Source organism: Gymnogyps californianus, chromosome 1 (assembly GCF_018139145.2).
Source record: "Gymnogyps californianus isolate 813 chromosome 1, ASM1813914v2, whole genome shotgun sequence".
In the NCBI taxonomy this organism is placed as follows: domain Eukaryota; kingdom Metazoa; phylum Chordata; class Aves; order Accipitriformes; family Cathartidae; genus Gymnogyps; species Gymnogyps californianus.
Window position 1 is genome coordinate 28,534,692 of NC_059471.1, and position 14,883 is coordinate 28,549,574.

Here is a 14,883-nt window from a genome sequence, read left to right on the forward strand (position 1 = left end):
ACCTCAAAACCACTTATACTTATACAAAACCACTTACACTTGCACAAAGCTGCCCAGAATCTGCCTTAGACACAGACTTGAGCAAATGCTGCTCTGCACTGGGGAGGAGGTCGCAGTGATGTGAACAAGGGATGCCAGGTCCGTGCTGGGGTGCTCACGTTCCCTCACCCCACCTACCAGGGACCCAGTATCAGATACTAAAAGGAAAACCACCACGTTTGCTGTCTGAATTCCTGCACTCACACACACTTTCCTAACAAACCAGCCTCCTCATCTGTTTTTGAAAAGAAAACTCACATAGACTTGCTAAGCAGCCTGGGTTGCAGAAAGCTTGTCTCACAACCTTAGGTTGTCAATTCAGCAGCAGTCCACCAGCTCTGCTTTTAAAATAAAGCTGGGATTAGCCTGACGGAAATAAAATTTGCCTCTTACAGCAAGCTGTTTAACTGCACTTTTGACAGTCTTCGATACCACCAGAGAAGGAAGGGAAGCAGCTCCTTTTTGTTACCATCACACGTGAAAAACACTTGCAAGCTAACCTGGCTTCCCATATATTAGTTTTCTACACAGACTTGCAATGGTGTCTGAATCGTCTTCCCCCACCTGCTCTGCCAAATTATTACAGTACAAGTGCTTCGCAAAAAAAGCACAATTGCTTGAAATTACACTACAGTCAAATGTTGATAAAAAGGTGTCACAGAGGGAATGAAAACTAACTGCTGTGAAATTTAATGAAACCCACTGTGTGCCAAGGGCACAGGCAGGCAAATTGAATTTAAAAAGGTGCCAAGCAGGGAAGCTTGTAATCAGACTAGCCACTATGTTAGATGAGATAAGCAGAATGACTTTTCTCTATCATGAGATCAAAAGAGACTGTAATTCTTATGCATGAGATGAAAAGTTACAGTATTTATCCTCCCAGCTTCCTGTGTTCTTAGCACCGGATCTCCGGCTTAGTGGCCTAAAATGGAATTTGCCATCTCCAGCATAAGGCTTGTCCCAGCCCTCGCAGGTCACCGAGCTCTTTCCTGACACAGTTTTTATTGCAAATTGTTATGGAAAAGAGGAACAAGCTAAACAGAGTTATGAATGGCTCAGCATAACCTATCTTCAGCCACGGTGTCCCCTTCCATAGCCTGGGGAATGAATTGAAGTCAACGGAGAATAGGAAATAGAAGATAATGCTAATGTAGGAGAAGGAGGAAGCAACGGACTCTGTTCAACAGATAGCTCAGTGCTCACAAGGGGGACGGTTTCCAAAGCATCACTTCACTGTAGCCTGTTAAGGAATCATTTTACTCCTTCATTATTATAACAGCTTTATTTTGAAACAGTGTTAAGAAAATCCTGATCTCGTAAACAGAACTGTGCTTGCATTCATTTATGGGAGTAATCCTTCAAACTCTGGTAGAGGACAAGGGACAAAAAAGCTGTGCAGCCCATCTTTGATGGAAATATAGCTTCATCTACATTCATTATTTCAGTGGATTGGGGAGTTATCAGTAGTTTGGGGGACAGATGGGAAGGGCACATCGGTATTTGCCTTGGCCCCAGGCCACACAGAGAGGCTTGGGGTCTGCATCTTTGCCTCACTGATGGGTTTCATCATTGCAACCTGCTCGAACTTGCAGCCTGGCCCTAACGGCCAGATTCTGCTCTCACTGGTCTGCTGGTGACCCTGGAATACCTTCCAGAAAGTTAGTTTCTAGTTAGAGAGGAGATTTCCAGTACTGAACAAAGCTCTCCGAAGCCAGCCATTGGGTTTCTTTTAAAAGGACTTGTTGTAAAAATGTCCTGACTTTTATAACAACCTCTTGATTTTGCAGAATGTGCCTGTAATGGTTTGGGGGTTTGTCTTGGCTGTAAAGAGCTTTATCCCAGCATTTAGTGCCATTCGTCATGTTTTTACTGCTGTGCCAGAAAAAGGACTTGAAAACTAACAGAATTCCTTGAAATCCAAAACACGCTGCAGCACAGAAGTCTTAAGTTTTGTATTTTCCTGCGTGTAACCCATACAACATCTGAAAGACCCTCTGCGAGTCAGCAGTAGCAGAGGATATGTATGTCTGCAGGTACAGCAAATGGAGCTTTACAAGGGGGTGAAGCTCCTCTCCCCTCAGAGCACCCTCCTGTTCCCCTCCGCCTGCTTCCTTCCCCGCGCAGCACCCTGTTTTCCTTGGCCAGTTTTGCCTCCTGTAACCCTGGCCTCTGATTGCCCCCACCTCTGCTCATACCTTTCTGAGGATGCAGTTGAAGTAAAAGAGCTTTTAGAGGGATGTAGGTTATCTGAAGAGGAAACTCTACCCATGAAAGTACTACATTTGTCATTTGTTACTAAGCCAACATTTAAAGGTCTCCTTTTACTTACTCCTCTACAAAGTGCACAAGAAATTAGTCAGCATCAGTTCTTATCATATTGAAAATGCAGTAAACTCAAAGCACACTCAATTTCCCAGTCTGACTTTGTTTCAGTTAGGACTTCTTTGGAGCAGCAACTGTCTCTGTCTCTTCCCCCAGCACAATGGATTTCTAGAATTTCCTACATTATAACAACAACCGTAACAGAAGCAACACTGTGCAACTGAGGATGCTTGTACAAATTTGCCAGGCAGATGTACTAATCTCCACACGATGTTTAAAGCTCGTAGTCATGCAGCAGCACCTGGGCTGAGTCAGAGCAAAGTCTGAAACGAAGTACAAAGAAATTTCCTCTCACACATACACTCACAAATGTCCCTCAACTTCACGCTACCCCAGTTTCTATAGATTCCCAAAACTACGCACTTTTTAGTATGTCCTGGTAACCCTTCCCAGTAACTGGCATTCAGCTATATTGTGCCTGACCTGAATTGCTTGTGATGCTCTGAATATCAAGTTCATTCTGATTTAAAAAAAAAAAAAATTAAAAAACGTATTCATAAATAGGCTTTCAGTTAGCTGCAGACTCAGTCAAAAGCCTGAATCTGTGAAGAAGTCAGGCAAGCGCACTCCTCAGAAGCTGTAAGGCTATTTCTTACACTCCACTATGTTAGCGGGTTTCATATCCTTTCACAGGGTGCTGTATCTCAGAAGCAGCTTTTGTTATTCCAGATTGATCATTCATGGCTTTATCTCAAATCCTTTCTCCTCAATGCAAGGGACGAACTCCATATCCCTTCGCATTTATTAGAAAACCATTCTTCTCAAATCAACAATACCACTTTATATTACAAAGGCATCTTTATTGGGAGACAATGCAACACTACTGAACTGTCAGATTGCAAAGGAAAGGGTCAAATCTTTACATTACTACAGAAATGATACAATGTTTATCAGAACTCTGCATTTTCTGCTTCATTCTCTCTGGAGCCTTTTGGATCATGTTACAAGATAAAAATAACAATGATTTCTAATAGATAATTGTTTAGGCTTGCTTTCATTAACATGTTCTTTGTATTCCTACAAACTACTGCCAAGCTTACTTAAACATCTCTTAGCCCAGTAAAGAATTGTACCTGCTAATCAATTCAAAATGGTCAGTCTTCATGGAAAAACTGGGCTTTATCAGGCTTATGCAGGAAAACGTAGACTCAGCTTATGGTACAGCAACCCTCTCAAGAAAGAGTTTTGTTCTAAGGCGTTAGTCCTGCTGCAATTAATATTCCGCACCTGGGGAATTAGGTAGGATCTGGCATCCCGTGAAGGTCTCTGCACTGCTACACAGCAGCAACCTCCTCCAAATCCCACTAGCCACCATGAGTAGCAACGGCACTGAGCTCCAGATCCTGCCCTCCCCTGGGTCCCATGGAGGAATATTGCTGCTGATTTCAGCAGGTCAGGCTCTAAGGAAAAGCCAGTCTGGAGGGAAAAAAAGTCTGCCTCTGTTCTCAGATGTACCTGTGACATCAGGGAACTGACAGTGGAACGAGAAATGTAAATGAGATCTAATCAAGCCTAGTGAATCAGCCTCATCACCAGCATTGTCAGGGTGCATTGACCGTGCCCAATTTTTCATGCCTGAGAAGATACAGGACAGCTACTAGAAGGGATCTGTCAAATGCAATATTGCCCCTCTGACCTGTGATGTCTTGTGGTGGCAGAGTCATCCCAAGACCAAGGAGAGGATGTCCTTCTTGGTCCTCTGTGACTTAAGGCCATCTCCACGTGGTCTGAATGCCACTTAGGACCTTGCACTTGGGCAACACAAAAAGCTTAACATCACTGAAGTCAACAAAGGTATTCCACGGAGCCAAAGGAAATCCTTGACCAGGGAGCCAGCCAACACGATGGCCACCGCAAGGCATACAGCTGTGGGTGGAGTTTTGGTTGTACAAATACATCCCGTGTTTCTTAATTACATCATGCTCCTTCCTAACTGTTCACTGCATGGAAACCATACATTGGTTGCCCTCAAGTTCTACTCCTGGCTTCACTGAAATGATGAAGGAGATATTGAAAACCGTCTTACTGCACTTTATAAAGCCAAAGTTAAAAAGCTTAGAAGGTAAAAATGTGTATTGGAGAAGTAAAAGGATGTAAGCAAGGAAAGGAAAATGCAGGTTGAATATTGTGAAAAAATTCCAAAAGTGGAATGCCTGGTAAGCTGAGTTTCCTGAGAGAAATGAGAAAAAAACTACATTACATAGACATTTAACACCAGACTGGACAAAATCCTGGAAAATACACCATTGGGAAGAATCCTGTCCTGTCTGTAGGGCATATGACCTCATCTGCACTGGAAAATACTGAAACATTTTGATGCCTAAATGAAGTTCCCAGCGATATTCAAATATCTCGTGGAGCTCAGGAAGCAAAACAAGCCAGATCTTTCAATGCAGAAACAAAATTGCTAACTCCAACCCAGATTCTGCTCTAATCAACACAAATGCAGAGGATCTGAAGTGAAGTAACTCTGAATTTACTTTGACTCTACACCGGCAAAATAGATTATTTGCTCCCCTGCCTCACATTATCTGAAGTTTCATTAGGTTATGCAAGCAAAGCCTTTTGAAATGAAAAGCACCACAGAAGTGCTGAGCTTCATTGTTCCTTTCTAATAAAAGAGGGGGGAAAAAAGCAAGAAGTCTGAACTTCATTCTACAGATAAATAAAACAGCACTCCGGGACTTCTTTAGATCAAAAATTCTGTTCTTAATGCAAAATTCTGCTTAAACCCAGCACAGCTGCAGCAATATTCAAAACATCACTTTTATATTCAACATCAATAGGAAAACAAAGAGAAGTAAAGAGATTCTTCCCAATATTTTAGCAGCATCTTTTATTTTTTCTAATACATCAGCATTTCCATTTTAAACGTGCTTCCAAAGCACCTAAAATCTAACTTGTGGAATTTGCTCCAGGCTGAAACTCTGCATGTTTTTTTTTCCCCTGTATTTAGCCAAAATTTATATTAGGAGTAAATATAATTGAAAAAAAACCAAAAATGAATGTGTGTTTCGAAGCACAGTTCAGTATAAACAAGCTAATTCACTGGGGTAGCTCTTCAAGAAGAAACTCAGCCTCGGAACCACACCCATTTTAGGCTAATGTCACAATCAAATAATCTTACTTCTAGGATAGAAATACTGATGTCATTTGTACTAAGTGTCACTGACTTCAAAGGAGACACAAAAATTTGCAGCCCATAAGGGCCCTGCTGCTTTTTTAGTAAGATTTTGAAACACCAAAAGAGTCAAGATATCTGAAGTGGTTGGGGACAGAAAGAAAAAAACAAAGATAGCAAAGTATGAAGGCTACTTCATTTGTCTCTTCATCATTTGTCTTCTTCAAGTTGCATCTCCACTATTCCAAGAGCATTACAACTGCCTGCTTCCTCTGCACCGCTCGTGACCTTGCTGGCAGGGATGGCCTCCTCAGAGCTACTGATTCTGCAGTTTATGACCAGTAATGTTTATTACTGATTCTTCCTTGCTAGCCTGCTTCGTTAAAATGGTTGATGTTAGCTTAAAGAGCAAATCTTTGCTAACTCAGGTCTCCTTCAGCAGGACTCCTTAGGGAACAATCGCACAAAAAGCCGTGCTGTTAGATCTGTCGGGGCAGCAGCCTTTAGCAAGGCTGCAGTGGGAACTTCTGTGAGCAAGGGGAAGGCAACCATGGGAAACAGGATCCTCTCTTAAGAATACACAGAATCTAAGCCTGCACCTTTTCTTTACCTATTTCAGGTAAGTACCTGCTAACTTTGATTCCCCTCCCATCAGATTTGGTGGCCCATGCATAGAGGAAAGATTCAAGCAATACAGGCTACATCTGATTAAGAGAGTAGAAATATAAGTAATGTCATTTATAAACTGAGAGCGACAGAGGACATACATTGCATCGGTTCAGCTTCAGTCCTGAATTTGTCTTATATTTTAACTCCTGTCTGAATACAGCAGAGAGAGAGCTGGCTAATCTTCGGTAAAACATATGCTACAAAATCTGTTAAGATAACATCACTGTTTAAATTCCCTTGTTCTGAACATCTTCCCAAACAATAACACTTCCCTGCCTTACTCATCTGGACTCCAAACTTAAATCCAAGAATTTGACTCTGTGCTGTACCACAGTATGTGAAGGTACCTTGCAGTGCTGGGAAGCAGATACTGAACATAGGCACTAGCAGTCACAGGATGCAGTTTAGCAAGTCAAAGTCAAGCCGAAAAGGAATGAAGCTGCAAAACTATACACTGCACTTAATCTTTTGGTGGATGCCTACAGAAAACTGGAGAGAGAACTAGTGTGAAACATAGCAGCTATGAAGCAGTTTCTGTACAGGTTGTTCTGGTAAAGAAACCACAACACAGCACAGCTTAAATGGATTAAAAGCAACCTAACTGTTGGATCTTAAAAAAAAAATATATATAACGATCCTCAAGAAAACATAATTTTGCACCGATATATTCTTGGTGCTACATTTTCAATATTTGCATTAATGATCTGGAAGAAAAGCAGTCAGGATAATTTACCACTGGAACAACTTATGAAGATCCTGCTTTTCTTGAAGTTAATTAAATTCAGACTAGAAGTTTTTTTCTTAGAGATACACTCTTGCTCAAACCGAAATTATATGAAGGCTGTCCTATGACCCGTGCTACAGCACACCTCAGACTAAACGGTTACAGTGTTCTCTGCTGACCTTATTATTGCTGAATCTATGAGCCTATGACATGACATGCAATCACTCACTAGCAACATTTAACAGTGCCGTGTTCCTTGTTTGCTCTTCTTCTGTGACCTCCTGGTGAGGCATCTGTTCCTTTCACATGCCCCTCTTGCAGTGTCTTTGTATATGCATGTATACACTGGATTACTACCTAGCCTGCAGCTTGTCTGTCTAGGATGAGGATTGCCCTGTCACATGTCTACATGAGCACAGCAAAGTCACTGAAGCTTTGCATCTGACAAGAGGAAAGAGACAGGAAGATGTGGCAAAACAGCCCTGAGCAGCTAACTTGCAGGTGAAGAAGAGGGCTTGGTGTTGGACAGAAGCAGATGCCCCTCCCTAGCCTCTCCCCAAAAGTCAGCCTTTCGAAAAATATTTTTGGGCTAAAGATGAAAGAACTAAAAGGCCATTTTTGCGTGCTTTTATACCTGGGGTTTTTCAGGTACAAATTTCAGGAGGAGCTGGGAAGAATATGTATAGATGGGGGAAATGGATGAGATAGATAGCCTTGGGAGAACTGCAAAAGAGTCTGGGTTAACCGTTTCCCTCCTGGAAGTCTCTTGACCATCTCAGATCTTCCCTGTCCCTAGCAAGGCTCTTCTCAGTTACATTTTCTCCCTACAGGCAGAAAATGATCCTGACCTTGGTCTTCCAGGCAGAAAGCAGAGTCTCACTTCAGCTGTCACACAAAATAATGGTTACTGGTCACTGCCTGCAGTTCTTTTCCTCCAGCTCCACACAAACCTTTCCCAGGAGTTTCTAGTCCCTGTAGTCAACTGGAACTACCCTCACCAAAGCCCCTAATGACTTTTTCTTCGCCAGGCTCAGAACCGAGACTGCCTTCATTCTCCTTGACCCACGGGTTGCCTTTGACTGCCAGCCACGTTTCTTGAAACATGACTTAGGTTCAGTGACTCCATCTCTCCCGAGAGCCTCCTCTTACTTCTTTAACCGTTTCCCCAAGCATTTCCTTCAGAGGAGAGCTTCTCTACATGGTCCCACAGTGCTATGACCTAGTGCTCTTCCCTTCTCTGCCCCCTACATTTTAGACCTCGATAGTCTCACCTGCAAAGTCAGATTCATCCATTAATATGCTAACAACTTGCAGATTGCCTTTGGATCTGTCTCTTTAAAATGTCCAGCCCAAAATCTCAAAGGCCTTCTCTAAGATTTCATCACAGACAACATAGAGCCATCACCCCACACTCAACTTTCTCCTCATCTTGATGGAGCACTCCTTATTCTTCTTCCCTCTGCACCCAGCAAACACTTGTCCTGAGCACCCTATGGGTGATGGAAACTATTATGGCCACTATTGGCATAGGATACTTGGAGAAGGATTCTGCAGCAATTTCATGTGGTGCTAGGAGCTTTTTCCAGAAGGCCACCTTTTTTTTCTAAGATGAAATCAGAAGTTGTTAGGATCTGTGTCCCCCTTTTCTCAAATAACCAAATGCTCCTTTCATAACCCCCTACTTCTAGGGCTCTCCAGATTTTCTAACCAGCAATTCAAGGACCATTGTTTCAGGAGTTTCAGCACTCCCATGAGACACAAGGGAAACAAGATAGAGAAATGAGGAGAGGAAGAGAAGGCGTTGCTGAAAACTTTGCTCATTTACTGAAGGGAGTAGCAAAACTTGTGCTTTACTTGAGTACAATCAATGAGCGATCAGTACTAAAGATGACAATACAAACCACACGGCTACCCCATAATCATGGAGAGGGATCACTTCTCACATGCCACTCAGAATCAGGGCCAAAGTGTCAGGTTCAGAGAGGTGTCTAAGTCAGCAGGTTGTTTCATGCTCTGTTCCCTTGGATTCATACCCCTCTGAGCTTGGCTTAGCTGTCCTACACAGCCAAAGGGAGTTCTGAGCTAGTGCAGATTTCATCTATAATTCCTGTGCGCTGACCGTTTTAATGAAAAGCTTCACCTTGCCAGCATAACACTCTTTAAATTGACCATCCTTGCAATACTTGTGTCTTTTGATCCACTGCCTCTCATAAAACTGGCTAACCTTTAAGTTCATTATGTTCTTAAAATTATTGCTATGTTCTTAAAATCATTGCTCTGCATTCAGAGAGTGAAACTATTCACCAAATTAGTATGTCATATCTGAGCTACCTACCTGCAAATTTCTAGTCTCCCCATTTAAGTGGAATTGACTTGCCACGGCACAATGAAAAGAGGATCAATAATTACAGACTCCAATTTGCCATAGATTTGTTAAACTTCACTTCCTGCTGTCATGGCCTCAATAGTTATGGTCAAAGATACATCCTTGCAATCTGTTCTAGCTACGTTATGCATGCCTCAGTCTTCCAAACACTCAAAGGAAACCAGCTGGAAACACTGCACTTACTGTTATCAGCAAAGACTATATCCATCTACATAACTGTGCCCTCAAGAGGTTACAGACAGCATAACTTCTACCTCAGTTGTCAGTTCTTCGAAGCAATCCAACAGAAATGTCCGTAAAGCATGTTCTGAGACACTGCAGCAGCAGTTTGCCGGCCATGGACTGCAGACCACTGACAGCCACTGCAGAAATGGCTGGCCTTGGGGTGTTGGCTACTTCTTGTCGCCCACCACCAAATTGCCTTAGAAAAAGCTAAAAATAGCATTGTTTTTCATGTAAGCAATTGCTGTAATGGCTACAGAGCTGCCACGTGATCATGCATGGGAAAGGAAGTGGTTCCCATAATTGCAAATGAGAGGAAAAGTCTATGATGCAATCTTCCTACTTGGAACAGAAATTCGGTGTGTATCATCCCATATGGGATCCTATATCATCTTAAAATACATGTATGCTCTGTAGCCAGGATCATCTGAAATAGCAAATATAGACTAAGTATGTAAGATCAACCAATATCTAAAGAGCCTTTCTGACTCTGCGTGGATCTGCCGTTTCTTGCAGGTTCTGCCATTCAATTTTTATGAGAAGAGCAGATTTATGGTATAAGCACTCATGAATAATTCACTCCCATGAGTTGCCACATACAACTTGGGGAAATCCCAGCTGTAAAACCTTGGCACCGTTTAGCTAGTGCAAGCTGCACTACTTTTATACAGGTGTTATTCCACTGACCTACTTGGAGTTACTCCTCCTTCGCACTGCTAGAATAAGAGGATCAGGGTGTTTGCTTACCACCTCTGGTAAGCAAACCTCTCTGCCACATCTTCACAGCAGTAAAAATGCTTCCAGTGTTGGGGTAAGTTGGTTTTAGCAACCTTAGTGCTTTGGCTCACCACAGCTTCAGGAGCTTGTACATCTCACCTACTCTTGGGCCTCCCATAATACTCCATTGTCAATTGGCTTAGTTCCTCATCAAGTCTGTGTTTTTAAATCATGTTGAGAAAATTACTTGGATCCTACACTAATGGAACACCACTAAAGCCATAAACTAGCTGCACTGAGAGTGTCTTTATGCTGGTTTCTAACTTCAAGAGAAATACGGTGTATTCCAACGCTCATCCTCCGCCACTGGAGCCAGAGCCACAGCAGGGTGTTGGTGCAGGTGACTCAGACAAAAAGAAACAGAAAGTGAAACCGCCTAGCCATCTCCTTGCCCTAACACGGAGGATGAATTAATAGCATCGCTCAGTGAGCTGCTTATTTCCCCAGGCTTTTTCTTCATATAAAGATAGGAGGAGGTTCTTTTCCCCAATCAGAAAAAAAAAAAATTATGAGGATTTTATTTGGTTAGATCTCCAAGTGGAGGCCAATTAAAATGACAATCACTGTACTGCCACTGAGCCATATTCAAAGCACACATCGTGGTATATAACTAAACCTACAATTGTAGTACAGGGAACAAAGAGCTGGCATTCCTGGTGAGTAAATAAAGTGAGCAGCTCGTGGCTATCCTGACATAAAACAACCTAATAATTATAGTGCCTAAGTTAGACATCTGAATAAATGTAGTCATGTCATTTAAACAATGAAGCTATACTGATTTATAGCAGCTAAGGATCTGATTAAGGATGTAAGGATCTGATCTTTACCCTAATGTCTCCCTTCAGTTCATCCAAATTATTGGCTTTCACCACCTGGCCTCTCCCTCGTGTCCCCACAGTTGGGTTTTAAGCAAGTTAAGAAATGATGGGTTCTCACTTTGTTCATTTCTTACACACTTCCAGCAGTGCTGAGTGAAATGAGACAACCATAAAAGCCAGTAGAGGGGAAAATTAGACATGCTGTGTAACTAATTTCTGAACTGTAAGCAAAGTTGTTGGCAATTTTCGTTTCATATCACAAGTTCACATTTCTTTGAATTGTCACCTACTGAGGACAAGCACTAACTGCTCACGCCCTTCCAGGCGGGATGGGGTGCTGCCTGGTCAGCTGGGACAAGCTCCAGGGGTGGCCATGATCTCTCACCTCCTTGCACAGGAGCCACCATCCCGCCTCAGAGAAGGGTGCACACCTTCAGCCGATACCAGTGTCATGGGAGACCGGGGTTCCTCCCGCGTCCCCCGGCCGGCCGCCCACCACTGGAGCTGCCGCATTTGCTGGGGTGGCTGTGAGCAGACACAGGCAAGGCCGGCCCTGCTCCACAGGCACACGGGGGAGCACGGCCGTGAGAAAGGGGCCAAATGCAAATTAAAACCAGACGAGCCGAGCCAGCAGTTGGAAAGAGGGGGTGGTTAAAGCACAAGCCTGTGATGGCTTTAAGTGAAAATAGCCAGACCGAGCAGGCTTGCAGAGTGTCACTGAATCGAAAATCCCCTCCACCTCCTGGCTGCCTGGCTGGAATTGTATAATGGAGCAGGCTTCAAGAAGCCTCAGCTCCCAGCAGAGTTAACTCTCCAGCAGCTGCTGCACTTTCAAATTGTCAGCCAGATTAAACACAGGAATGCCTGTGGGTCGCAAAGCTGAGGGAAGGGTGAAGCGACAGGATTGGCTTGCTCTAAAGTACAGACACTACTCAAAATGTTGGAGGCAGGGCTCCCCATGGCCGGGAGGGAGCTACGCAGGCATCGCCTGGCTGGAGGCTTGGCACAGGACCCTTCCCTTGCCTCAGTTGTCCGCCCCGAGCTAGACGGTAGCAGAGTTTTTGCCTTGTGCTTCCTTAGGGCTGCAGACTCGGGATGTACCCGGACTGCCCTTGCAGGGCAAGTTTCTGTTTGGAGGGGAGAGAGGTGGGGGTCCCGCTGCAGCCTGCTCCTCCGGGGTGCGAGCCGGGGCTCCTGGCTGGGACCGGACACTGCAGGGCACCCGAAACGCTGGTGCCTGCGCTGCCTCGGCACCGAAAGCTCGGGGAAACACGTCCTCTTACGGGGGCGAGCACATGTGGGCGGGGGAGCGCTTGCACCAGGCGAAAGTGAGTGCCACTGAGCCGCATGTCACCCATGACAAGAGAGTGATGATTTACTGGGAAAACTGCCCTATAAAAAACACTCTTGAGGATCCTGTTTATTGTCTCATACCCTTCAAATACTCCACAGTTACAAATACTCCATACAATTACAAGCTAAAAAAAGGAGGGGAGGTAATTCTCCCACACGCTGTCTAGCCCATGGACTCAACAAACCTGCCGCACCATCAGCGGGCAGCGTGGGTCAGACAGCCTGGCAGAGCTCCTCCTGGGAGACGGTGAGCCACCTCCACAAGGGCTAAACAATCCCCACTTCAAATCCGGGCCACAGACTTGTTGCCAGATCCACACAGCTGCAGAGAACAGAGGTGGAGGGAGCTGTGCCAGTGATGGGGGTAGGAAGGCGAAAGAAGAGAAGTTGCTCCCACATAACACAGCCTCTCCTCTGCAAAACTGCGATGCTCCATGGGGCTCTGCAGCCCCCATGCTTCTCCAGGTACCTCCATCCCGGCTGAGCTCTGCTGGAAACTACAGCCCACAAAACCGCTGCGAAGATGCTGGCCCACAGCAGTTGAGTTGCCATGCAACTCTCAAAGGTTGCACAACGACCGGGCAGGGACTTAAGCACAAGAGAGCGACCACAGGCGGCTGCATCTTTGGGCCACATTCAGGCATCCAGACAACCAAGCTCAACCGCCAAGGGAGCCAAGTGGTCTCCCTCGTTAGCAGAAAGTTTGACTTACCCCCTCCTCATCCCACAGCACCAGGGGAGTCTCCACACATGTAAACCGACAGCCTGGACGCCCCCATCCCCACCCCACATGAGCACTTACCTCCCAGGAACTGGATGCCTCCTGCCACCCTGCCCACGGTCCTGGAGATGAGCTCGGACACGCAGCAGCCCATGAGCGCCGTCAGGGCCACCAAGAGGAGCAGCCCGCAGCCCAGGCCCGTCACCACTGTGCAGATCCTCCACTCAGCGCTCGGGATGGCCTGGAAGGAGGCGTAGCGGCCACACTGCTCCACCATCACGGTCGTCTGGCGGCTCTCATCCCGCACCGGGTAGGAACACCTCCGGAAAGTGCCGAAGGAAACCGACTTCTCCAGCTGAGACCCCAAGAGCCAGTAGGGCATGAAGAAGCCCACGCAGGAGGCGGCGGCACAGAGGAAGGAGAGGAAGGCCCAGACGACACCAGCACAGGTGAGGCTGGAGGCCATCTTTGTATCTGCTCCAAGACCCCTCGCGATGGGGAGAGAGAAAAGCAGCTGTGTATTTTAGAGGAGGTTTATGGATAATCCGGAGTCTCTCAGCCTTGACAAATCCCCGCGCTGGGAGAAGCTCGGATCCTAACAGCCGGGGGGATGTTTCCTCCCATCATGAAGTCAAAGGTCCCTAATTAAATAACAACACAAAAAAAAAAAGGAGAAAAATACAAGTTCAGTAATACTGATGTTAGAAAAAAAATGTTTATCTGCCAGAGTGTTTTTCCTTCCTACAGGACCTTTCATTAAGACATCTCACTTTTCTGTCCCATTCTTGCAAGCAGCCGCTAGAATCGCTGTCAGTGATATGGGCTGCCAGGGACAGTGGGACGGTGGTGGGAGGCAGCCCAGCCGGCACAGGCTGCTCTGCGCATCCAGGAATGCTCTGCAGCCACCTTCAGGGGCTCCCCGTGTACTTGCCTGCTCACTTTTCTCCACCGTATGTCTTGATCTTTCCCGTACCAATAGAGAAAAAAGGCAAGGTCTTGTTTATCCTTAGCTAGGCGGGCCTTCCTCCTGCAATGCCTGGGGAATGTACTTCACATTATACATGGCCCCGCAGCTTCAGTGCAAAACCGCTCGCAGTGCCTAAGGTTTTTCAAGATCAGACCCTTGTGGCAGAGGTAAACCTCATTAGCACACCCGAGAGAGAGGTGACATTTTTTTCAGCACTCCCTTAAGTTGTTGACATCCCTGTGCAAAAGGAGCCTTTTAGCACTTGGTGTCCAGAAGTGCCAGGAACCTCAACTCCGGGTGGGCTCCTGGTAGGTGAAGACATTGCCACATCTTTTGGATTCACCCCCATGCAACCTCAAGCAGCACATGATTAAAACACAAGGGTCTCTCTTAATATTCCTGCTTCCACTCAGCCCAGCTCATTCTCTTCTTTGCCTCTTCCCAGCTCAAACCCAGGAGCCTTAATCCCTCTGCATCCTTCTTGGACAACTCCCAGCCTCTAAGCTCAGTACCAGTGTGACCAAGTGCGTTTGACTGTCATAGAAACCTACATGCTGCTTCCCAGAGGTTGGGGGTGTATTTCTTGTTAAATCCACACTGGATCATTACTCCAACTGCATTTGTAAATTTATGATCATTTCTCACAGTTGCTGCCAAATTAATTCTGATAGCTATTTACAGGGGCTTTTTTTTCTAAGCATGAT

General features: G+C 45.3%; 1 protein-coding gene across 1 annotated transcript in view; it reads right to left on the reverse strand.

Annotated features, from left to right (window-relative positions):
* The window catches only part of LHFPL6 (LHFPL tetraspan subfamily member 6), a 145,779-nt gene that overhangs the window by 129,360 nt on the left and 1,536 nt on the right, over positions 1-14,883 (reverse strand). The window contains exon 2 of the mRNA XM_050901577.1: positions 13,294-13,853. Coding sequence (XP_050757534.1) covers positions 13,294-13,678 — 385 coding nt within the window. The 5' untranslated portion in view covers positions 13,679-13,853. The remainder of the gene's footprint in view (positions 1-13,293; positions 13,854-14,883) is intronic.